General features: G+C 34.2%; 1 protein-coding gene across 7 annotated transcripts in view; it reads left to right on the top strand.

Moving 5' to 3' along the window:
- ZNF638 (zinc finger protein 638) overlaps nt 1–25,387 on the top strand; it is a 78,980-nt gene extending 53,593 nt beyond the window's left edge. For 4 of the 7 annotated variants that reach the window (XM_047781812.1, XM_047781816.1, XM_047781813.1 and 1 more), the window contains exons 16-28: nt 91–222; nt 2,882–3,010; nt 4,324–4,365; nt 4,875–5,009; nt 6,606–6,731; nt 9,824–9,861; nt 14,113–15,337; nt 15,949–16,014; nt 18,289–19,243; nt 20,169–20,288; nt 22,572–22,673; nt 23,426–23,544; nt 25,069–25,387. In XM_047781812.1, coding sequence (XP_047637768.1) covers nt 91–222; nt 2,882–3,010; nt 4,324–4,365; nt 4,875–5,009; nt 6,606–6,731; nt 9,824–9,861; nt 14,113–15,337; nt 15,949–16,014; nt 18,289–19,243; nt 20,169–20,288; nt 22,572–22,673; nt 23,426–23,544; nt 25,069–25,134 — 3,255 coding nt within the window. In that variant the 3' untranslated portion in view covers nt 25,135–25,387. Of the gene's footprint in view, nt 1–90; nt 223–2,881; nt 3,011–4,323; nt 4,366–4,874; nt 5,010–6,605; nt 6,732–9,823; nt 9,862–14,112; nt 15,338–15,948; nt 16,015–18,288; nt 19,244–20,168; nt 20,289–22,571; nt 22,674–23,425; nt 23,545–24,799; nt 24,926–25,068 lie in introns of all 7 variants that reach the window. The other 3 variants (XM_047781815.1, XM_047781814.1, XR_007135089.1) reach the window with 2 other exon arrangements.
- Nucleotides 25,388–25,913: the final 526 nt, after the last annotated feature.

The raw sequence follows: 25,913 nt of genomic DNA, 5'->3' as shown, positions 1-25,913 counted from the left end.
ATACTAACGTAATATACAATCTGCAGTGTGAATTTAAGTAAATATAATACCAGTTAATTTTTAATATCAGTTCTTAAATTTGTTTTGAAGGAAACAGAAGAAATGTGTGTGGTACTTATTTCTGACTTGCCCAATAAAGGATATTCTATTGAAGAAGTTCACAGCCTAGTAAAACCATTTGGTAGTTTAAAGGATATTTTGATTTTATCATCTCATAAAAAGGTAAGAGTTGAAAATCGTTGTGAATTCTTGTTCACAAGTACATTTTGAAAAACATTAATTTTATGTAACTAGGAAGAAAGAGTTTAAGAGCAGCATCTCAAAATAAGCTGTCTCAAGCTTTTTTAAAATATAAAAAACTAGTTTCCATCGTGGCACAGCGGAAACAAATCTGACTAGGAAACATGAGGTTGCGGGTTAGATCCCTGGCCTCACTCAGTGGGTTAAGGTTCTGGCGTTGCCATGAGCTGTGGTGTAGGTCGAAGACATGGCTTGGATCTGGCATTGCTGTGGTGTAGGCCAGCAGCTATAGCTTCATTTTGACCTCTAGCCTGGGAACCTCCATATGCCCTGGGTGCGGCCATAAAAGCAAATAAAAAATGAAAGGTAAAATAAAATAATCCCTTATTTTAAAAATACATTCTTTTTTTCTTCGGCCACGCCTATGACATGAAGAAGTTCCTGGGCCCAGGATTGAACCCAAGGCCACAGTAGTGACAATGCCAAATCCCTAACTGCTAGGCTACCAGGGAACTCCTAAAAATATATTGTTTACATCAGATGTAGTTTTATAATGGGAAAGCTGGAGTTCCTCATCAATGTTTTGTTCAAATGTTTATTAGTTTAGTAGAAAATACATTGTTAATTAGTAAATACATTTTTTTAATAACTTGTGACATTTTGTAGAGCACTCTTACTAGTGTTTCTGTTTTACCAATTATGTTCAGATGCAAAGTAACCATTTTCAGACTCAGACTAGTGAAGCTATCAGTACTTACAACAACGTAGGTGGTTTGGTTTATTTCTATGTTTTCAGTTTTCTATAGTAAGTATATATTGCTTTTGTAATTTTATTTATTTGTTTATTTATTTATTTGTTTTCAGGGCCACACCTGTGGTATATCGAAGTTCCCATGCTAGGGGTTGAATCAGAGCTGCAGCCACCAGCCTACACCACAGCCGCGGCAATGCCAGATCTGAGCTGCATCTGTGACCTACACCATAGCTCATGGCAACGCCAGGTCCTTAACCCAATGAGCGAGGCCAGGGATCGAACCTGTGTCCTCATGGATACTAGACAGGTTCATTACCACTGAGCCGCAACAGGAACTCTGCTTTTGTAAATTTAAAACAAAATGTATTGTTAATAAAGAACAACTTGTGGAAGTTACTTTATAGGAGGTAAAAATTTCGGGGAAGTTTAAATAATGGAAACAACACTGTTAGAATGGTGGGAAGTAGTGTTCTTACAATAGAAAGGAGTTGGTGACCACTAGAAATTTTTGAGAGTTGAGCTAGTGTGCTTAAGAAAACAAAGTAGGAGGGGAGAGTAAGTGTTAAGTAGTTACATGCAATTTCATTTTATGTTAAAAGTAGATTATTTGAATGGTTGCACAACCTATAAATATATTAAAAACTATTGAATTTACACTTAAACAAGTGGACTTTATGATATATAAACTATATTTCAGTAAAGCTGGTTTTTTAAAAAGCACATTATTTGTATTGTTTAGAAGTGAACAAGAATGAAAAAGAACGCTTTTGTTTTTTTGGCCGTGCCCACAGCATGCAAAAGTTCCAGGCCGGGGATCAAATCCAAGCCACAGCAGTGACAATGCTGAATCTTAAACTATTAGGCCTTCAGAGAACTCCAAGAATGTAGTTTTTAATCAAAGAATTTTATGTGACAGTACACTGAAATGGGGGAAATTGTGGGAATTTGAGAGTGAATCATTCAAATTTTGTATCATATACCAAAATAGATGTGTATGTAGATAAGTGTAAAATCCAAATACAGAAAATCTAGGTTATTGTATGCCCAGTTTTTATTAAAAATTGAGTAGTAGTATTAAGTATTTGGAGATTTAATATTTTCTATATGTTATATGGAAAAAATATCAGATTCAGTCATATAAACATTTAAAACGTGAAACTAAAATTAACAAAGCAAAATGGACATAAATAATTTAAAATATTTGTGTAAAATAGGAAACAAGATTCATATAAGCATGCTATGAAATATTAAAAGTGACAAATAAATTGTAAAATAAAATGACAGATAATTCATTTTTTAAAATTATAACAATATAAACAAAAATATGGAATATTTCCACCTCATTAATTATCAGACATGTGGAAGAATGTTCAATCTCTTTGCTTACCCAGGCATGAAAGTTAAAACCAAAATATTTGGAGCTACGCTTTTATACTCATAAAAACAACAAAATAAAAAATAACTTGTCAGTCATTACACATTTCTTTGGTTTTTTCATTTCGCATATTTCTCATATTTTGTCAGTCATTAAATTAATTTACTTAATAGATGTTCATTGAATGTCTGCTACATGCTAGATACTGCTCTAGGTACTAAGGGTACAGTGATGAATAAGATAGATGAGATTTTCCTTAATGTCATTTACTATAAAGTCCCTTCTTATTTCTCTCTAGTATTTCCTTATGAGTTCATTCATTCATTATTTCTTGGTTATGGTTGTAATGCTCTGAGTCTATTGACTTCACCTTTCTAAGGAATGCATTTTTTATTTTAAAATATTTTCTAGGTTATTCAGTTCATTTGACTCTTGAGTATTAAATTTTTTCAAGAAAAAGTAACTTAAATAAGACATTTATTTTTTCGTTCTTGTAATTTCTATTTTAAAAGGCATTTATAGAAATAAATAGAAAATCTGCAGATTCTATGGTAAAATTTTATACCTGCTTCCCAATATCAATGGATGGAAATCAACTCTCAATAAGTATGGCTCCTGAAAACATGAATTTAAAAGACGAGGTAAATAATAGACTTACCGTCATATTTACTAGAATATTATTAAATTTTAAACTCAGATATATTATAGTTGGTTACGTTTTCTAGTTTTCTTCTTTGTGTGACATATTTCTCTCAAACACTGAGAAAGCATCTTCCTTTTTCTCCATGGTCTCCCATCTCATGTTTGAGAGTTACTTCCAAATTGAGGGAATCCACTCCCACATGTATGTTGGAATGGAAATAAGAATTGAAAACTACAGTCTTTAGAGAACCCTATTCTTATCTCACTGCCATTATGTATCTGAACTGGTATCCCAGAGGTTATCTTTAATTTTTTCCTCTCATTTCTCACAACCAGTTGGTCACTAGATCTTGTCTGTTTTAACTTCTAAATATTTCTGGAGTCTGTTCCCTCTTCATCCCATTCACCATTTGCTTCACCTCTTAAATATTCCTACTAAAATAGTTTTTCTTTATATCTTCTACCTTCAGTTTTGTCTCCCTCAAACCTTTTCCACAGGGTCATAAGACTGGCATAAAATTAGAATCTATTCATGTTCAATTGATTTAGAAACCCTTCATTTTTTCTGTGTGGCTGATAAACATTTACTGCTAGGAGCCATGGAGCAGAGATATTAGAATCTCCAAGAGGAGGTGGAAATGCATGTATTTTGACAAAGCCTACCATTGAGAATCATTCTAATGTGATGTAATTGCTGGGGATGGTTTATATATGTTAGTAGTGTTGAAAAGAAAAAAAATTAAGAACCATAGTCTCATAGATGAAGTTCCTTTTCTATACATTTAACCCTTCCATCAGCTAGCTTCTCCCAGCTTTGACATCCTTGTCTCATGCCACTCTTGGCCTCTATAATTCAGCAGCACCAAATCGCTGTACACTCAATCAATACCTTGTGGATTTTTTTTGTTTGTTTGTTTTAACTAGCCTATATCTCTCTTCTTCCTCATCCTCTATTTTCCTAGGTAAATTTCTTAGTAATTAGAATTTTCTTACTGTCTACTAAATTAAATCTCTTATTCTTTGTATGTGAATTTGAGTGTCTTTCCCCTAAATGGTACCACTTCATTAGTCTTTCTTTAATACACTTGGGGACTAGGAAGGATTAAAGTCTATGGGTAGGGTGGGACTTAGGTATCTTGTTTAGGAGGAGGGAGAGATTTTTGAAGAAATAGAACTTTGTTTACTCCTTATCATATGGAATAATTCTTAAATGCTTATTCATATGGGTTACTTTATCACAAATCTTGATTAAATATATAAATTAAAAAGAGCTTATATATCTTCAATTTTCTTCTATTTTTTGCCTTTCTAGGAAGCTATATTTACAACCCTGATTAGAGAAAATGACCCAGAGGTGAGTTTGGCATTTAAGTGCCTTTGTGTACTTGTTTAATTGATAAAAAACATTTTGTTGTTTTATTGTTCATCTGTTAAGAATTAAGGAAAAATCGGAAAAATCTTAGCACTAGTTTTTAAATATTGTAGTAACGGAAATGTCAGGTGAGCAGCCTTCTCTTGGTAAAAATAAGAAAGTGTAAAGTAGTCCATAATGTGAACTGTTTTTTAGATACTGGAGCCATTAACTGGCTTGAGTAAATGTTGGGTATATTAAGTGTTTGGGATAAATATTATTGAAAGAAAAAAGATTATACTTCCTTTTTTATACTGTATATTGTTTCACTGATTACTTAAATTTAAAGCTAAGAACTCATTATCCGTACTCATATCAATAAGTCATTTTCTTACTCTTGGGAGAGGATATCACCTGACATCTGAAAAATTAAATTGTTGTTAATCTATGCTTAGTTTGGTATTTCAGCTGTGTTTCTCTTTTTCTATGCTATCTCTTAAAAACAAATGCAGGCAAATGTAGATACAATTTATAATCGATTTGTACATCTCGATAACTTACCAGAAGATGGACTTCAGTGTGTACTTTGTATTGGACTTCAGTTTGGAAAAGTGGACCACCACGTATACATGAGTAATAAAAACAAGGTAACAAGGTCCCTCCTATTTGATGTTATGTTTATTTTATGTTCTATTGGGAATATATACTGAACCCTATATTCTTATGGTCTGCAACTTTTAATTCAGCTTCTGAACTGAAGTACCTATCTATAAACATTATTCAGCCTCTTAGCAGAGTTATGTTATACTATCATATTTTCTCCTGGGCTATGATGGGAAGGAAGAAATGAACTTCTTGTTTTAAGGGGAAATAAAACTTGCATAAGAGAAGGGTGATATGTGCAAAGAGCATTATCATGTTTAGAAGTTTAGATTTAAGTTCATCTAACCTTAACTACCTTTGTGACCTTAGCTAAGTTGGTTTACACTTTTAGTTCTTATTTGTAAGTGAAAGCTTGTTAACCAGGTTTTTCTGAAGTCCTTTCCAGCCGTAAAACACATAGAGATAACTCTAACTCTGTTAGGTTATAAGTGAAAGATGTAGAAAATGACCGTTCCTTATTACTTTGATGATTTGGCTGCTTTCTTTAAAAGAAATTGTTATCCTCTTTACATTTGCTATGCCCTGTCTTTTCTATTTAATTTAGATATGTGTCCATTAAAATTAGATTTTTATCAATCACATATATTACCTAGAAAGATAGGTAGGATTTTATAGCAAGGTGACAGTATTTGCTTCATTAAAAAATACCTAGTTAACCAAGAAGTAGATACCTGATTTCTTTCACATGCTTCTAACTGATATATAGAACATGTTTGGTACTTCAGAAGTAGTGTGATATAGGATGGAAGGGAAATAACACATGGTTAAGGAATTTGCAGCCTTTACTTTAGACATCTTTAATCCCTCTGCTTTTAAAAATACCGACTATTTCTTTCAGTTTTGCCTTGACTTGGCAGTATTTTAAGGATGTTTTCTCTTGTTTACTTTGAAATGAGTACTAACCATTTTGTAGTCACATATTTGAAATCTGGAAGAAAAATGTATTATTTTTAAAAATTAAAGAAATTGTTGTGGAAAAATATACATAGCAAAACTTACCATTTTAACTAAGTTTGTCCGTTCAGTGACATTAAGTATATTCACATTGTTATGTAGCCATCACCACTACCCATCTCCAGAACTTTTTTCATTTTCACAAACTGAAAGTCCCTGCCTATTAAACAGTAACTCTCCATCCTCCTTTTTCCTAGCTCCTGACAGGCACCATTCTACCATTTGACTTTCTGTCTCTATGAATTTGACTACTTTAGAAACCTCATATATGTAGAATCATACAACTTTTGTCCTTTTGTGTCTGGGTTATTTCACTTAGCATAATGTTTTCCAGCATGCATTGTAGAATATGTCAGAATTTCCTTCCTTTTTGAGGCTGTGTAATATTCCATTGTATGCATATACTACATTTTGTTTATCCACTCATCTGTTGATTGACAGGTGGGTTGCTTCCACCTTTTAGCTGTTTAAATAATACTGATATGAACATGGGTGTACAGATACTTGTCTGAGTCCTAGCTTTAGTTCTTTTGGGAATATATCAACCAGTGAAATTGCTGGATCATATAGTAATTTTACTTTGAATTTTTTAAAGAGCTATTAATACTTTTTTGTTTTCTCCAAAGGCAATTCTTCAGTTAGATAGTCCTGAATCTGCTCAGTCAATGTACAGTTTTCTGAAACAAAATCCGCAGAACATAGGTGACCATGTATTGACTTGCACATTATCTACAGAGATGGACTCATCAGAGGTAAGATCATTTTGTGCCATTTTTTGTGCTTTTGTGAAATGAAGGAAACATATAGGTCATTCTCCCATAGCTGGAAGATATACACTGAAAGTAATTTCGAGAATTATTCTTGGGCAGTAGTCAAACTGGTTCTGAGTTTAGATACTCTTTTCTTTAAAAAATTTATTTTTCAATTACTATTGCTGTTTTCATGGTTTAGAGAACAGTATAAATTTGTCTAAATGAGAATAAATGGAGGTAATTTTGGGAAAGGTAGCATATTCACTTTGATACTTAAAATGGACATATGCTCAGCATGATTCTGTATATATAACATGGTTACTTCCAGGATGCAGAATCTACATTGAGTCCATTTTGACTTCCTCCTGCTGAACTCTCTTCTTTTATAAGAAATAAGATTTTACAGGTTCTTGGCTTACACAGCAATAATCTTTATAAAAACTATGAATAGTTCACCTTTGAAAGAATTAAATTCAAACTCAGATATTTTATCTTTCTAATTGTTTTATTTTATCTTAATAGCAAGAGGTAAATAGAGTCTTATGATTGGTGTTGGCATGGTTTTTGTTAATTGGCCAAAAATCTTGTGCTAGCTCAAGAAAAAGAAAAATCCACTTTCTAAATCCAAATTAAATAAAGCACCTATAAGTAAATGCATCATGACAGGTACTGATTTAAGCATAAATTTGAATGGCTTGTTTAACCTGATAACAGAAAAATTTGTAAAGTTTTTAGCAATTTTTCTCAGCAGAACATTGTATTTTAAAAAATTTTTTGGTTTTGATATGTTTCAAGTTATTACTTTCAACTCTGCAGAATTACAGTAAACACTGACTGTTTAGAAATTTTTCTTCCAGAAACAGTCCCAATTTTTTTTTTTTTTTAATGGCTGCACCCAGGGCATATGGAAGTTCCTGGGCCAGGGATTGAATCTGAGCCACAGCTGTGACAGCACTGGATCCTTTAACCCACTGCGCTAAGCTGGAAGTCAAACTTGAGCCTCCTCAGGGACTTGAGCCACTGCATTCAGATTCTTAATCCTTTGTGCCACAGCGGGAGCTCCCCAAATTCTTATAAATGAGACAAGTGGAAATTATATGAAACCTCTGTCTGAATTATTGCTCTACTTCAAAAGTCCTTACCTAACCTTATTGTTACAGCAAATTAATTTGGAGAGCACATTTGGCTTATTGTTGAAGTCTAATTAGCACCACCACTGATAACCTAGCTTGTTATCTTGAGTATGTCACTAAAGTCCATTATATCCATTCAACAAGTAATAAATTGGATAGTACAGGCAGGTAAACTAATTTCAAGATATTATAATGGTCTATATGAGAAGTAATGAAAGCCTCAGCTAGACTATGAATGGAATACTGCCCCCAGATTTTTTTTTTCTTTTTAGGGCCATACCCATGGCTTATGGAAGTTCCCAGACCCAGGTTGAATAGCTGGGGCCTATGCCACAGCCATACCAGCACTGGATCCAAGCCACATCTGCAAGCTATGCTGCTGCAATGCTGGATCCTTAACTCACTGAGTGAGGCCAGGGATCGAACCTTTGCCCTCGTGGATACTAGTCATACTGGTTTCTGTTGAGCCATGACAGGAAGTCCTAAATTTACCGTGTTTATAATGACTTAATTAACATCTTATGTTACCCTCTCTTCAATACTCTCCCCTCATTTTTGTTAATTCCACATGTATAGTACATTAAAACCTAATTCTGTAACTAGAAATATGCATGTATAGTATGAAGGCTTAATTCTAAGTACTGAAAATCAATACTTGCGTTTTTGATATCTTGATTATGAAGTCACTGCAGAATATAGTAATGAGAGTGAGTCTGTAAGTAGGGTAGTATGTGTGTAACTTGCACATTTGGACGTGACTTTCTTAAATCCCTAATCTTTTCTCACAATGATGCTGTGTTTTTGTTTTCTTCAGTATTTGGATTATGGCTTTTTCCTATACAGTTTCGGAATTGTTTTTTTTTCTTGTTGAGAGGAAAAAAGAAGATTTGTCTTCATGTTACTCAGGCCATATAACTTAATTACTATTTGTTGAATAGAATCTGCTCTTTTAGAGCTATTCTTCCGACACCCTATTTTAAATGTATGGCCATTTGCTTTGTAAAGCACCTATATACCTTTAATTTTCTTTTTATTGCTCTTCTGAGTTATTTCTGTTATTTCTTGGATTCTGTATTTCCCACTCTCTTGGATTACTTTTTGTTTGCTAGAATACATTGTCAAAGTAATTTTCCCAGAAAATATGTATGGACAATAAACTTTCTGAATACATACTGAAAAAAGTCATTTGGAAATGACTTTATTTTGCTCTTATGTATTTCATTGATAGTGTGTCTAGACATATTAGTCAATTTCTTTATAGTACAATTCTCAGTTTTTAATTTAACAAAATCTAGAGAAAGGTAATTCTCAACATGGCACACATGATTCCCACAGAAAAAGCCTTCAGCTAGCATGTGTAAGTTCTAAAGGGCAGTATTTTTGCTCTTTTGTCCAGTGATGTATCCTAGCATGGTATGTAAGCATTGAATTTTAATTCCTCCTTTCATTTTGGGCCCCAGGACATTCTTGGTGTTTAAGGTATGTGTTTAAAAGGATTATTGTTAAGTTTTGTCTAGCATTTCTACATGTTTTGAGGTAAAGCTTTTTAAGTCAACTAGTCTCCCTTATAAATAGAAACATTTTAAAATAATAATTGCACAAAAAAATGTTGATATTTCAGGTTATTTTTATCCTTAGCAAAAGGTGGTATTCCCAGGCTTTTAAAGTTTAAAAGGTTCTTATTTATGTCAACATTATGAAAACTTATTTTTCTTATTAATTGCTGCATGTCATTTATTCTGTATAATTTTACTTAGAGGTCTTTAAAAATGAGAAAAATATTCTAGAACCTGATAATTATGTGGACACAGAAAACTAGCTGTTTTGATATCTTTTTAAGATGTGGATTTGTTTTTGTAGCTCCTCATTTTAAGAACTGAAAATATACTGCATTAATGGGTTAAATATTTTAAATCCAGTAGAATAGCCTCTAATAAAATGTGGAATTGTTATTAACAGGCTGAAGCTGAGAAAGACCCAGAACTAGGAAATAAAAGGTATGTTGCAAGTTTGCTAATATTTTTTATGGTATGTGGTCAATTACTGAATTTTATTTCTACATGTAATGGAACTTGTTCATTTGTAACAAAAAGTTCATATCTTTCATGATCCTTTCGTTTGTATATGAGTATTATAAGTTTTGTTCGTGTGTATATGAGTATTATAAATTTTGTTTTGGGAACTTTTTTGGCTCTTTTTGACTTGGGGCTTTCATTGTTGTGGTTGTTTTTGGTCTCTTTCAGTGTTTACTGATTTTGTTACAAAAAGTGAGTGTATAAACTCAGTTTGAATTAAATATATAAATTTGACTTTATGAAATGTTTTGCTAAGACTTGAACAGCTTGACTCTGTTATCTGTGTTCTATTCTTCTAGTAGATTTTTCTATTCCAGCATAAACACAGTAGTAACTTGTAAAATTTTGTGTAATCTTTTTAATTTTTAGTGACTTTTTAGAACCAGAAAGATAATATTTAGTATATATTTTTTGTATAAAACAAAATAATATTTACACTGTGTTATATTTTCAGAGGTTGAAAGCTTGTTCTTCAGAGTCTATACAAACTAGTAACTTACAACCTTGTTTTGACCACAAATAGTGTATCTTCTGGTCAGTGACTTTCTCATCTTGATGAATACCACCTTCAATACCAGCCTTGCCCCACCAGTGAATAAACTCCCTTTTACTGCTCTTCATTGGGCATTACAAATTGAGAATTCCTTCCCCTCTTTTATTCTAAGTGGTTTACCTTATTTCTTAGTGTGGTGAGACCTTATCAATTTGAAAGCGGAATTTGGAAGTTTGTTAAATATGGAAAGTTCAATTATTTTATTTAACGCACTGCCTAATTAAACAGGATGTCTTAACTGATTTTTCTTCTTAGTAACTAATGTTTATGAGACTCTTAAATGATAAAGATGATTATGAGTACATTAAAATATATTGGTAACTTTAAGCAATAGGTTTGTTGTATGTGCACAGATTTTTTTAAGTGGCACATCATCATAACAAGTGTATTTACATGCTTAAGAAATAATACCAACAGCAGAGTTTGATACAAAAGCTCACAAAGGGCCGAATAAGTAATAGTGCCACATGTAGTAGTATAGATGGACCTACAGTTTGGCCACAATAACTCTGGCTGGTGAGTAAGTAGGCTCTTCCAAAAATCCATTTTTTATATTTTTTGTGACAGTTTCTTTCACATCTGAAAGAATAGTTACTGTCTGTGTTTTGATCATTTTCTCTCATTGTTTTGACCTAACTGAATTTACAGATAGTTATCTAATCTTATAAAATTAATTTTTAAAATTCTAGTGCTAATAATTTCAATTCCCATTTTGCAATCAGTTTTTTTCTGTGATGTGTGACATCAGAGAAAAAAGATGTGGGATTTGGCCAAATACTTCACTTTTCTTTGTTAGAGTAAACTAATCCTGAGAAAATATTAGTGCTGGGTGGGTGTATGTCTGTGTGTGTGTTTTAAGGCAGTTGCGGGTGCTATTTCGCCAGAATATGAACCTTGTGTTTATAATTAATGTGAAGTATTTCCTTTTTAAAAGAAATCTCACATGGATATATTAATAATTTAATAAAATTCTACGTGTTGCCTGTTTTCATTGTCGTGTCCCCCCCCCCCCCCCCCCGCCCCGCCATGTGAACATTATTTATCATGTGATTAAGGCTCTAAATAAGGATGCAAGATAAAATTTTCAGCAGTTTATTAATAATGTTGGGAAGTATTCAGTGGCCCTCTGAAATAAATGCTAATTTTTGGTGTTATGTCTCAGTCTAAAGTTTCTTAGAGAGAGTTTGGTATGGTGTTAATCTTTCTTCCCATGGGCAGCTTTTATTGTATACCTTCTCTAAAAGCTTTGAAACCCTGGTTATTATGGAGGGATGGGAGTAGGACAGGTGAGTGGGAAATTAAATACCTGTATCTTGAAACTAGCCTTCCTGGAATCCTTTTTTTGTGCCATTTCCCAGAATATGATTATGTTTTCTTTGATCTTTTAAGACTTTTTTCTTTTTTTTTTTTTTTTTGACTCTGGTGTTAATAATTTCATTTATTTGACATTTCAAACTGGCTTTCCAAGCTAACTTGATAAACACTGAAGCTTTCTAGCCAGAAAACTAGACATTAATTTTTGGAAAATGAATCCTATGGGGAAAGCACTGTAATTTTAAAAGGTTGACGCACAAGAACAAATATGGAATTAAGCCATTTTTCCAAGTAGGTTCATGCTCTCTGAGTTGTGGAACTGCATACTGATTGAAGTTGTATAAAAGATAATAGCTTTTAAAATTTAATGACAAACTTTAAATGTGGTAAAGGGAACAAACTTACCATGTCCTAGAACCACAAATCAAATTCTCCATTATTATCCTTCTAGCCCAATAAATTGGTATTTTTGTATAGCCCTAATTTGTAAAGCATTTAGGGTTAATAGGCAGTTCTGTAACAAGGCAGGAATTTGAATTTAATTTTTATTATTGGAAATGAGTCTTATAACTTAAAGATGGAAGCTTATTTTCTGGGAAATAGTGTTTACATGATTGCTGTAACAATTTCACAACTTATTCTTACCTTTCTCATATTTGTGCTTGGCAGCAAGTTTTATTTTGATTTGTCCTAAGAATTTGGAACACCAAAAATCAGCCATTGGTGTTTTTGAATATAAGGGATGTGAATTATTTTGAATAAAAAGCTTCAAAACCTTTCAGCATACAAAGGATAGCTTACACAAATGAATAGAATATGCAATGATTAAGATCTCTGGTTACTGACTTTTTAACTTAAATAAACCCCTTAAATTCTGCCTTAACAACTTTTCTTCAAGAAGTATTTCTCTGATCTCAAAAAAGTTTCCTCCTTTGGAAGTTTAAAGTTACCATCTTTGGGGGAGGGAGGAATAGTTTATTGGCTCTTAGATTAGACCGTGATGTTGTAGCACTTACTTTTTCAAAACTTCTGAAATATTACTAATGTCTCAGAACACAGATACAATTCTCTTGCGTTAACTAAAGAGTATATGGCCACCTTTTGAGAAGCGTATCAAAGGGGATATCTCATCCCCTCCTTACATGAAAAGTAGGAGAAAAAAGTACTGAGATACTGATATGGCATGATCACTTTCTGGTGTCTTTTTCTAACTGCTGCTTCTAATGTAATTAAATGAATGTATTTGTTAACCTTTAATTTGTATTGATAGCATGCTGTATGTTGACTTCAGAAGCTAAGATTTTCCTTGTTACTCTTCAAGATGATGGGCTCCAGAGCATTAATATATAAATGATTTATTCTATCTCTGTGTCAGTGAAAATAGTTGAATCACACACCTTTTTAAATGTTGGATTTGGGAGGACCATGATGAAATAAGATCAGTTGTATATACTTGCCATGTATTTCCTCTATTTCTTATCAATAATTTTTCTTAAAATTCTAGTTTATACATTAAAGTTATTTTTTGTAACTTGAAAGATTTCCTTTAGCATATTTCTTCTCATAACCAAAATGCACATATTTTAAAATAAAACTACATGTTTATGTTAAGGTGATTCTCTCAGCTTTGCCTATAACTTTAAATCTCCAACAGAAGATTTACAAGATATTTCCAAAGAAAGTTTTCTTTTAGGTATTACCAATAAATACAGTTCTTGGGAAATTGAAAACAAATATTTCTCAAATTGGGAAAAAAGTAGAGGTGATGTGGTTAAGAGTATGGCTTATGAGTTTCTGTTCCTTTTAGGTAAGGCTCACCTATAAACTTTTAAATAATAAGCATGGATCCTTAGTTTCATTTTAGAACCATAAACATATTTTATTATTCAGTTACAACTGTTGGGAAGATAGAACCTAATAATAATTTGAGATGTCTCAAATTCATATTTGGCCTTTTGATGTCAGGGGCAAAGTTGACACAGAAAGAAAAAATTGGTTGTAACTCAGATGAGTAAAATGATCATATCAGTGGCCATCATACTGCCATTATTTCCTTTGAACTAAAAAGAAATCATCAATGCAATGGAGGCTCTTTTTAAAATTTTATATTGTTTATATATTTACATCAAAACTTCTGAACCATTTTTAATGCTGATTGGCTGGATTTCCCAATGCTTATTGCTAATGCATCAGGAAATCTTAACAATTAGCATTGATGGGATTATTTATGATGGTTGAATTCTCATCATAGTTTGATTTTTGTTTGTGTTTTTGTTTGTGTTCCTTTTGTTTTTAAATACTTTTAGCCCTGACTTGAAAAACAGTCCAGTTGATGAAAGTGAGGTGCAAACAGCAACTGATAGTCCCTCTGTTAAACCTAGTGAGGTTGAAGAAGAATCTATTCCCAACATTCGAACAGAAACTTTTGTACAGCAGGAAGAGCTTTGTGAGGAAGAACCTGAAAAAGCACTATGTGACTCTTACTTTGCTATTGAAATGTTGGAAGTTGAAACGCAAGGAGAGGAGGTCAAAGTGGAAATTCCTCTTGTGGCATCCACTCCAGCCAGTATTGACTTATTCACTGAAAATGTAGAGGAGTCTGTTTTAAATCAGCAGGTATATACCAGTGACCTTGAGAAGGAAGAAGCAGAAATTATTAACACTGAAACAGAATTATCAACGTCTGATAGCGCATTTATAGAAGAAAGGAACATCAAAGGAATTCTAGAAGACTCTCCATCTGAAGCAGAAGATTTCCTTTCTGGGATTACACAGTCTGTGATAGAAGCTGTAACTGAAGTAGACAAATATGAAACTGTTTCAGAATTAGTACCATCTACTTGTGTTGTGGCCTTAGTACCAGGAATTTCCACTGGGGAAGAGCAGGCAGTGAGCACAGTGGGAATTTCTGAAAAAATTAACATGGATGAAAAGGAGGAGAATGAATTAAATACCAGGGAAACCAGAATGGATCTACAATTAGGAACAGAAAAGGCTGAAAAGAATGATGATAGGATGGTTGCAGAGAAGTTGGAGAAGATTTTGGCTGCAATGAAAGAAAAGCCTGTAGAAAACTCAGTGACCAAGGCATGCCCAAATAAAGGAGTGGGTCAGGCCAATAAGCCTGATGATACTAGTAAAATTAGTGTGCTGGCTGCATCAAATGCATCTAGCAATAAATCAAGCATCAAGGCTGGTATGGCCTCTTCTACAAAGGCAAAAGCGACAGCTTCAAAATCTGAAAACCAGAAAAGTTTTCTAAAATCTGTACTCAAAGATGAAATAAATGCTGAAAAGAAACTTTCAGCCAAGGAACTGGGTCTACTTAAACCTACAAGTGCCAGGTCAGGCTTATCTGAAAACAGCAGTAAATTGAAATCCCCTCAGAGCGGTGTTACCAGAGGAGGCAGTGGAAGGATCTCAGCCCCTCAAGGCAAGGATTCTAAACTGGATTACAGGGATATTACAAAACAGTCTCAGGAAACAGAGGCTAAACCTTCCGTGATGAGACGAGATGACAGCAACAATAAGGTGAGGAGGGTAGGAAGAATGGCTCAGAGTATCTTTGGAGTGATTAGCTGTCTTTTGTAGCTGAGGAGTAGGAGGTGTAATCTTGTTTTGTACTTTCATCTCCTCATTCCCTTGACCCCCAAACTCCCATTTCCCTTTCTTAAGTGATTCCATCTGTCTAAACCAGCAGACACTTAGAATAATAAGCTCGAGTTCATAATTTGTTAATAGGTTTGAAATTATTATTTGGATAAAATGTGATCAGAAACATAACTTTGTGTTTAAAAAAAGAAATTCTGCAGAGAATCTCCTGAGGTGATTGTGCAGTCTGCTTTTGAGTGTAAGGAAATCATTTTCTCTTTTAAATGGAAGCTTCCTTTATCAGCTTACTGATTGCCCAGCTTAGACATTGTGACTATAGAGAAGGAAAGATCAGTACACCTGAATTTATCTATAACTTATGGAGATGATACTGATATTAATTGTTGACTTAGCTTGATATACCTGTTAAATATTTGTATAATTGACTATGTTTGGTTAATATTTATTTGCTGTTTGAATTTGTTTGTTTTGAAAAACATTAATAACCTAATTGTGAATTGTTTTTCTACATTTCTTATTTAATATTTCAGACTTTGACTGGACAAAACACTAAGAATCCTAAAAGCACCACTGGTAGAAGTTCCAAATCCAAAGAGGTAAGAAATAGCCCACTAACATGGACCCATCTACTCCATCACTCCATAACAGAGTTCTTCTATGTGGAACTTGTGTCTCTCTTCTAAGAATTAGTTTGATATAGAGCAAGAGACAAGAATGAGGTATTTTATTTTTGACCCCACCACCCATTCATTTCTTGACCTTGAGGTAGGCTAAATAGTTGGTGATCTTGGTGTGGAGCAAAATATTATGCAGGGGTGGGTAGAAAGGGAATTAGATTTGGAAGATACCACCAAAAATAAGGTTATAAACACAGAATAAAATCACCTGTGTAAAGGAGACTGGCATTTGACAGGAGTTCTTTCCATTTGTAGTCCTTTTGGTATGACTCCATTTAACCTAACTTGATGGGCTCTAAGATTTACTTTCTTGGTTACTGACTTTTACTGTCAAATAAACATACTACAATTTATATTGGGTTGTTTGGTATTTTAGATTTCTATTCTTCATAGAATATTTTTTCAGTTATTTTAATTTTTTCCCCCTGGTAAGGGATAAATTTGTTTTATTGGGGCATGGAGAAATGTTAATAGTGTAAGAAGTGGAAGTAAGGACTAAGTTCATTCCATGGCTCACTGAATTGGTAGTACAATTGCTTACAGATTCCACCTCCTGCCACAGAATTACTGAGTATGTATTCTAATGCCCATTATTGAATTTACTAGTAATTGACCATTGATAGTATACTAAATGTGTAGGAAGCCTGCCAAGAATTTATTTTCTTTAGTATTGGCACCATTTTTCAAATTACAGGTATAATTTTTTTTCAAGTGCATTTATATTCGGCATAAAGTTAGTAATAAATTTTCCACATAACTTTCTCAAAATATAAGCTTTATATAGGCATATTTCCGAATTATCACAAGTTCAGTCCCAGCTCACTATAGTAAAGCAAATATTGCAGTAAAAGTGAGTCACATGAAATTTTGGTTTCTTAGTGCATATAAAATTTGTTATTATTACGAATTCCTCTCGTGGCTCAGCAGTTAACAAACCCGACTAGGATCCATAAGGATGTGGGTTCGATCCCTGGCCTCTCTCATGGGTTTGCCATCACACATGCTGCTTGGATACCCCCTTGCTGTGGCTGTGGTGTAGGCTGGCAGCTTCAGCTCTGATTTGACCCTTAGGCTGGGAACTTCCATATGCCACGAGTATAGCCCTAAAACAGGAAAAAAAAATTATGTTTATACTATACTATATTAAGAGTTGCAACAGCATTATGTCTTAAAAACCAATGTACGTACAAATATACAAGTTTTTATATATGAAATATATATATATAAATAATGAAGAAGTTTGAAATATTGTGAGAATTACCAAAATGTGACACAGAGACATGAAGTTAGTAAATGCTATTAGAAAAATGGCACCAGTAGACTTGTTCTTTGCAGTTTCCACAAATGTTCAATTTTTTAAAAAATGTAGTATGTTCCAAATGTCATAAAGCAAAGTGCAGTAAAATAAAGTATGTCTGTATCTTAGTATTACATGTCTTAACGTATGTATATTATATATATTAATTGATCAGTGAAATAACCTAGTTAGCTGTTAATTTTCTAGTTGCATTTGAGGTGCTTTTGGTAATCCATGAAGTCTCCAAAACACTTGCTAGATATCATTTAACATATGGAACAGTAAATTCTTTTTTTTTTTTTTTTTTTGGTCTTTTTCTAGGGTTGCACCTGCAGCATATGGAGGTTCCCAGGCTAGGGGTCTAATTGGAGCTATAGCTGCCGGCCTGTGCCAGAGCCACAGCAACACCAGATCCGAGCCGTGTCTTCGACCTACACCACAGCTCATGGCAACACCGGATCCTTAACCCACTGAGCGAGGCCAGGGATCAAACCATCATCCTCATGGTTCCTAGTCGGATTCGTTAACCACTGAGCCACGACAGGAACTCCGTAAATTCTTTATACAAATTGTTTGATAAATGCTTTAAATGTATTTTTGTGCATCATTTCAAAACATATATCATTTAGGAAATAATTGTAAGCTTATTGAAGTTAAGTAAAGGTAAAATTAAATTGATATTGTTAGGATTTTCCTTTGGCTTTGTTTACTTTTTGGATTCATTTGTGGGGCTTTAAAAAATAACTCTAATTTCAGCTTTGGGAAACATCTCTACACTGAGATTCTAACAGATGATATGTTACGCACATTCGTTGAGACCGTTTAGAACCTACCTATTTATTGTTGATCACAATTCTTGGGTTTTTTTTTTTTGTTTTTTTTCCCCTTTCCAACAGGAGCATTTATTTCCATTTAATTTGGATGAATTTGTTACTGTGGATGAGGTTATAGAGGAAGTGAATCCTTTTCAAGTCAAGCAGAATCCACTAAAGGGAAAAAGGAAAGATGCCCTCAAAAATACCCCTTCCTCTGAACTTAATTTAAAGAAGAAGAAGGGGAAAATCTCTGCTCCTCGTGTTATGGAGGGAGAATTATCCTTTGTAACATTGGATGAGATTGGGGAAGAGGAAGATGCAGCTGCACATCTAGCACAAGCTCTAGTCACTGTGGATGAAGTAATTGATGATGAAGAAATAAATATGGAAGAGATGGTAAAAAACTCAAATTCACTTCTTACATTAGATGAGTTAATTGATCAAGATGATTGCATTTCCCATAGCGAACCTAAAGATGTTACTGTACTGTCAGTGGCTGAAGAGCAAGATCTTCTCAAACAGGAACGCTTGGTAACTGTGGATGAAATCGGAGAAGTAGAAGAACTACCTTTAAATGAGGCAGCAGACATAAATTTTGCCACTTTAAATGCTAAAGGAGATGAGGGAAATACTGGAAGGGATTCCATTGGGTTCATTTCTTCTCAGATGCCTGAAGACCCTTCTACTTTAGTTACTGTAGATGAAATACAGGATGACAGTAGTGATTTGCATTTAGTGACCTTAGATGAAGTAACTGAAGAGGATGAAGACTCATTGGCAGATTTTAACAACCTTAAGGAAGAGCTTAATTTTGTTACTGTTGATGAAGTTGGAGAGGAGGAAGATGGAGACAATGATTTAAAAGTTGAATTAGCACAAAACAAAAATGACCATCCTGTCGATAAAAGAGGGGATAGAAAAAAAAGAGCTGTGGACACAAAGAAGACCAAACTTGAAGCTTTGTCCCACGTGGGTCCAGTAAATGAGAATGTTATGGAAGAAGATCTGAAAACCATGATTGAAAGACACTTAGCAGGTAGATACTTAGGAGTGGTAGTTTTTGTTTTATGAGGAAACTACATTAAAAGTTTTTAAATATATGTTGCAGTATTACTAATGATTTCACTGTATATTGACATAAGAAGCCAGTAGTTAATTATGACCAAGTGATATTTTCCAAAGAAACATGTTCAAGGTTCACAAATTTTTCTTAGTTCAGAGCAGATCTTACCCCGAGTTACTTATCTCAAGAAAAGGTGACAAAACCAGAAAGCATACTAGAGTACCCACATTAGAATTGGAATGAAAATGGTATGTTTGTATTATTGGAGAAACACAGCTTTTGATAAATAGAAGGATGATTATACCAAACTGCCTCCTAGTTTTTGCTTAGACTTAGGGCTTAGAAGGGGTGAAGGTACCATTTTAAGTAATATTTTGATGAAATAGAATAAGAGGTCAGGGAATTCCCATGTGGCACAGTGTCTTAAGGACCTGGTGTTGTCACTGTAGTGGCCATGGTTGTTGCTGTGGTGTAGGTTTGATCCCTAGCCTGAGAACTTTTGTATGCCTCAGGCGCAGCCAGTAAAACGAGTAATAATAATGTGTCAGGTCACTTTCAGTACTTTAGGGAGATCAAAATAATTTCTGATACAAAAATCTTAAAAGATTTAAAAAATACTGGAAAGATCCCATAGTCTTGTGGAACAAAACAGAAAAATATGTGTATGCTCCTTGAGAAGAGCAGATAGGAAGGTGTAGTTGTGAACAAGATAAATGGGAAAATTAGAGGAGAATGCTTAGACTAATGCTGCATTTTAAAAAATAGAATTCTCCTGTTTTATATTAGAAATCAGTTTCCTTCCCAAATTTGAGTAATATCTATCTTATTTGCAAAAGTGTTAAGGTTGTTATTCAGAGTTAAAAGCAATTTAAATACTGTTGCTGTAACAATAAATTAGACTTTCTCTTTAAAGCTAAAGCGCCAACGAAGAGAGTGAGAATTGGGAAAACACCACCGTCAGAAAAAGCTGTTATGGCAGAAGCAGCGAAAGGTGAAGAAGGCTTCCAAATTAGTGAAGGTAAAGCAAGCTTGATAGAAGTTGGGGAGAGAGTAGCACAACATGAGGTGGTGGTTAAAGTTCCAAAGATGTACTATCTAAGAAGAAAAGTAACAAAACAGTGAACTGGGTAGGAGGTGGGAGTGAGGGAGTGGGGGCAGGCAGCCTTATAACGAACACATCTGGATAAAGATTTTTATCCTTTTATAGAGATAATAGAACCATTTATTATCTAGCTCTTTTTTCGTGGATGAGGTTCCTTGCTTTGTGGATGCTGCCAAGCAGTGAGCCAGTGAATTAAATAAGCTGTCTTAATAACATTAATACAGTTAATGTTGAAACAAATAGAGAGCAGTGTCTAATGAGGGAGAATACTCCAGGTACTTAACAAGTTTGTCTTTGTGTTCATTATATTCATAGCAAAATGCTAGAGGGGGTAGAAAAAAGAAAAAAAGCACACAGTTCCAGACCTCAAGTTTATTGATTCAGAGAGGTAACCAGACCTCAAGGTTATTGATTCAGAGAGGTAACACAAAAAATCAGCTACCACTGACTTAAACAGCAGTTATAAGCATATCTTTGTACCAATCTCTTTGCATCATTCTCATTGCTCTCTTGCTTCTATTAATCCTGTTTTCTCTTAAGGAAAAACTACCAACTGTGATTCAGTCCAGGCTCATTGACTCTGATATTAGCTGGGTCCTCAGTGCTGCTGTCCAGTTTATTTAGGCTCTTTCCTTTCCCATTTCCTAACCAGGTGTAATAAAACCCTAAAACTCCTCTGTTGTCAAACTGTATTTATTAAGTTTTTTTTCTCCTTATTGTTGACTTCTCTGAATCATTTGTTGCTGATGATCATATGCTCTTTCTTGACACTCTCTCTCTTGGCCAGGTGGATACCCTGCCTTTGTCTGTTCCTCTCCATTAACCCCACCTTGATACCAAGCCATAGTCATAGTTTTACTGACAAATGCTTCCAGCATGATTTCACGAGAGTTTTGTTGTGATAGGGCAACTTCAGCTGTCGGCTTGCTCAGAACTGCTTCATCTCAATGGAAAAAATAGAGAAAGGATCATTTCTTTACTGCTTTTGTAACCATTTATTTCATTAATGGACAATATGTTTGACAAAAGAACCTAGCTTAAGAAAACATTTTTTAAACAATGACTTTTAAATATTAAAATATTTAAACTTTAAAACTTTAAAATACTGTCTCAATTTAAATTATTACATAATTATATATAATGTATTATTATGATTAGATAAAGGTGCCTTTTAGTTGCAGGAACAGATGTGTTTGAGAATGTCTGTTACTCTCTTGAGGTTATTTGAATAAATTTTTGTAGCAAGAGACTGGAGACTATTTTAACTAAACCAAGAAAAGGGAAACAGCCTTTTTAATTGACTCCTTGGGACTTGACTGGTAAAATGCAAGGAATAAGAGAAGAGTAAATAATGGTTTCATAGTTTCTAGCCATCTCCTCAGATTTGATAAAGAGTAGCCAGTTACATGAAGAGAGCACTGAATTTGAAGTCGCAAGTTTCTGTCACTTACTAGCTGTGCATCCTTGGACAGGTCAATTTCTTATCTCTCCTGGTTTTATTTTCTCCATGTGAAGAAATAGGGATAACGATGATTTGACCTGCCTTTATCACCCAAGATATAGCTAAGTGACCCACATAAAAGTGAAAGAGATTTGTCAAGTACTATACAAGTTAGGTGTTTCAGCTAGTGAGGGTAACCGGTTTTTGTCTTCCCCTCCAAATTATTTTATGCAGTCTGCTAATAACATTGTGTGCTTCTTGAATGTTAATTCACTTTGCTGGGCTTGAGTGTTTGTAATTTCACTCAGGATTCTAATAAGGGTCTTAGTCCATTAGTTTAGGCTCATGTTTTTCTTAGTTGGAAGGGCTTGGATATAGTGTATCAGAATTATTCTCTGCTCATGTCCTTTTCCCCTTAATCCACACTTCCCCAATCCAGCACTTTGTGTATACATTTGCGTATACACATTAACTCTTGCCAGTAACATAGAACCTGAATTTCTTCCATTATCTTTTCTCCAACTGTAAAGCTTTAGTCCTGTATCCTTAAATCGACTTAATTAGGTGAACAGATTTACCCATTTATTTCTTATATAAAGAATCTTGGGAAGAATAGTCAGGTAGGATTAACCAAGAAAGGTTTACTTAGATGCTCCATAAATTAATCTCAAGGCAGGGATTATCTGATACCAGCTTCACAAAATCTCCAAATATATTTTGAGTAACTTTTTTTCCTTGAAAAATTTCTTAACTTTTAGTGGATGAAGAACCTGGATTAAAGGATTCAGAACCAGAGCGAAAACGCAAGAAGATTGAGGACTCCTCTTCGGGGAAATCAGTGGCATCTGATGTCCCTGAAGGTATGTGAAGTAAAAATTCAGTATTGTAATATGTGTTTTGCTGTTTAGACAAGTAATGGGATGACTTTGCTTAGATGACTTATTTAGAGTGGTAATTAGCAAGTATTGCACATTGGCATTTCTAAGAACAGTTTATGAAGCTGTGTTTTTACCTGGCAGAAATTATTTTTATTGTATTCTCAAAGTCTGGATTATGTCTCTGATTTTATTCCTGGTACTTTCTTCACTGCTTCGGTAAGAAGTCTACTCAACCGGAATTTCTGCCTGGAAATTCCGGTTGAGTAGAAAGAACATACTGAAAAAGCTTAGCTAGCAGACTTTGTTCATGGCCAGCTAAGATGAGCTAAGGGTCACAGTATTTGTTTATGCTGTATATTCCTCAAGCAGACAGTTGCCTATCATTCTCCTCTTCTTCCTGTTTTAACAGTAGATGCCTCAGAGGTTTATTTCAAAGACTTCAGTGAATTGCTATTCTGGAGGAATTCCCAGGCATTCCTGGAGGCTTTGGAATGTTACAGAATATGTTAAAATATATATATATATATATATACACGCAGACCTTGGTTTTGTAATTAAAGGCTTAATTGTTCTTAATCCCTGGATATATACCAGTTTACATTACATTTGTATGTAAGTGTATACTGTGTTTAAGTATGTCATGTTTAGATAAATTAACACCGCTACAGATAAATTGTCATTAGTTTTTTTTTTTTCTCCTTCCTCTTCCCTCTCTTTCTCTACCTGTCCTCTAGATTTAGACTTTCTTGTACCGAAGGCTGGATTCTTCTGTCCAATTTGTTCCCTATTCTACTCAGGTGAAAAAGCAATGACAAATCACTGCAAGAGTACACGACATAAGCAAAATACAGAGGTAATTTTTTAAAATTCTTAACAGCTTATCAGGTGGTATTATAATCAAACTGGGTATACTGAAGTATATACCCAGGATGTACATTCTTTCCCTTTGGGAAAACTTTTTAAGGTTTGTGCTAGGTTAGTCCTCTTAAGTTCAAAGTCCTATTCATGTTCTTTACTGTACTTTGCCAGTAACTTCTAGTTTTTAATCCTTTTCCTCTGGCAGCATGTGCTGGAATAGATTCAGCATATCACCAGTCCCACGTGACACTCCATTAAAAAGTGTGGGAAACTATTTTGATGCTCTCTTGCAGAGTTGTGGACATGTAGCATATTAAACTCTCTGAATTGTCTGGCCAAAGAATCTGCTTAATTTTAATTATTTAACCCATTTCCTAAGCTGATTTAGTCACACCCCTCATCCCCTTAGTTGTACATATCTTTGGGGGAAGCATTTGGATTAAAACTCTAGAGAATCATCATTAGCCATAGTTGAAACAGTGGTTCCGATTGCTTCTGAGCATTTATATCTCCTCTGTATTAAATTTGTGGCACAAACACTCATCTAACATTCATTGAACTGTTATTTGCTAGAAACTTATTCAGTCCTCCACATAAACTTTATGAGGTAAATACTACTGTTCCAGTGGTCTAATTTTAAAGATGAGGAAAGAGGCTTAAAGAATATCAAATCCCAGGGTCATAATAGTGGCAGATTTAAGATTTAAATCTACTTTTATTTTATTCTAGGCTCATGCCCTTAAGCATTGTGCTATGCTACCTGTGCTCTTAAGTTTATCATGTCATTTTCCATTTGAAATCTTCCACTAGCTTTATATTACATATGGAATAATATCCAAACTTCTTATTTTGTGTCTACAAGGTCCTGCACGATCTTATTTCTTTCTACTTCTCTGACCTCACTGCTTGTTATTGCTCACTATGTTCCCACTTTTCTGGCTCTCTTTGTTTTATTTTTCATATGTGAAAGGTCCCTTTGCTGCCTTTGTGCCTTTTTATTGCTTTTCCTTTGCCCTCTCCCAACCCTCCTTGTATAGCTGGTTCTTCCTCTGCTTTTAGGTCTCAGTTCACCTAACAGTGTCCCTGAAAGGGCTTTGCCTAAGAAAGACCTAGCTAAAGTAGAGTACTCCTCTCACCCCCAGAAAAGGGTCATTCTCATTTACTTTATTGTATTTCTCCTTTGCAATGCTTACCACCACCCAAATTATCTTATTTATTTATTCTTTTTATTGTTTCTCTTCCCCCACTAGAATGTAAGCTCCATGAGGTAAAGGGCCTTACCTACTTGTTGACCACTGATTCCCCAAGCATCAAGCATAATGCCTAGTATATCATAAATATCAGATGATTCATGAATGGAAGGAAGGAATGTTAATGTAAGGCACTGTGTTTCTAATCTTTATTTTGTAGGATCAAGCTGTTTTAATTTATAAATACAATGAAATATATTAAATGTGTTTGTATCTACAGAAAAACAACATCTAATAAATGTTTTTTTATTACAAATTGCTTTTAACAGAAGTTCATGGCCAAGCAAAGAAAGGAAAAGGAGCAGAATGAGGCTGAAGAAAGAAGCTCTAGGTGATTGGGGGAATGGGGAAAGAATTCATTAGAAGTTTGTTTAGGGTCCAGTTGATTTGTGTATTTTTGTTATCACTTAATTTGTAATTTTTGTTTCAGAAGCAAATATTCATGTTGTACAAATTTCTGATTGCCCTTGATGTAGAGAGACTGATGGGGAAAGTATGATGGGTTTGATTTTTATATCAAATCATCAGGCATGGAGAAATATCTTTTAGAAGTGTTATAATAAATGTTCCTACTGTATATTTAAAATACCATCTTGTGTTTGTGGCTGATTATTAAAGACCTGCTTGCCTCTGATTGCAAATAGGCATCTCTACAACAGCTGTGATTTGGGATTTTTGGGGATTCTTCATGTATTACTGCAAGTCATAGGCATGACAGTATTTTGACTTTACTTCAACCATCCTTGTATAGAGATTAAAAGATCTCTTTAAAACTCTCAGTTTGGGGTTTTTTTGTTTTTTGGGTTTTTTTGATAAAATTAGGTTACAGCATGTTTGGCCCAGGTAGGTTTGAGTAAAACGTTGCTTGATTTTTTTTTTTAAATGCGTTATGAAAATGCTTTTTTGTGCTTCCTGTTTCTGCCAGGACCCACCTAAGTTACCTTCTAGCAACTCATGTAATATTAGCTTAGAATTACAAAGACGAAGCAGCTTCAACTTCCTGTGGATTATAAGAATTACTTTTTAAACAGTTTGAGTTGGAGTTCCTGCTGTGGTATAGTAGGTTAAGGATCCAGTGTTGTTTCTGTGGTAGCTCGGGTTGGATCCCTGGCCT

Source organism: Phacochoerus africanus, chromosome 5 (assembly GCF_016906955.1).
Source record: "Phacochoerus africanus isolate WHEZ1 chromosome 5, ROS_Pafr_v1, whole genome shotgun sequence".
Taxonomy (NCBI): Eukaryota; Metazoa; Chordata; class Mammalia; order Artiodactyla; family Suidae; genus Phacochoerus; species Phacochoerus africanus.
Note: the sequence above shows the minus strand (reverse complement) of the source record. Positions and strands in the feature narration are given on the sequence as shown.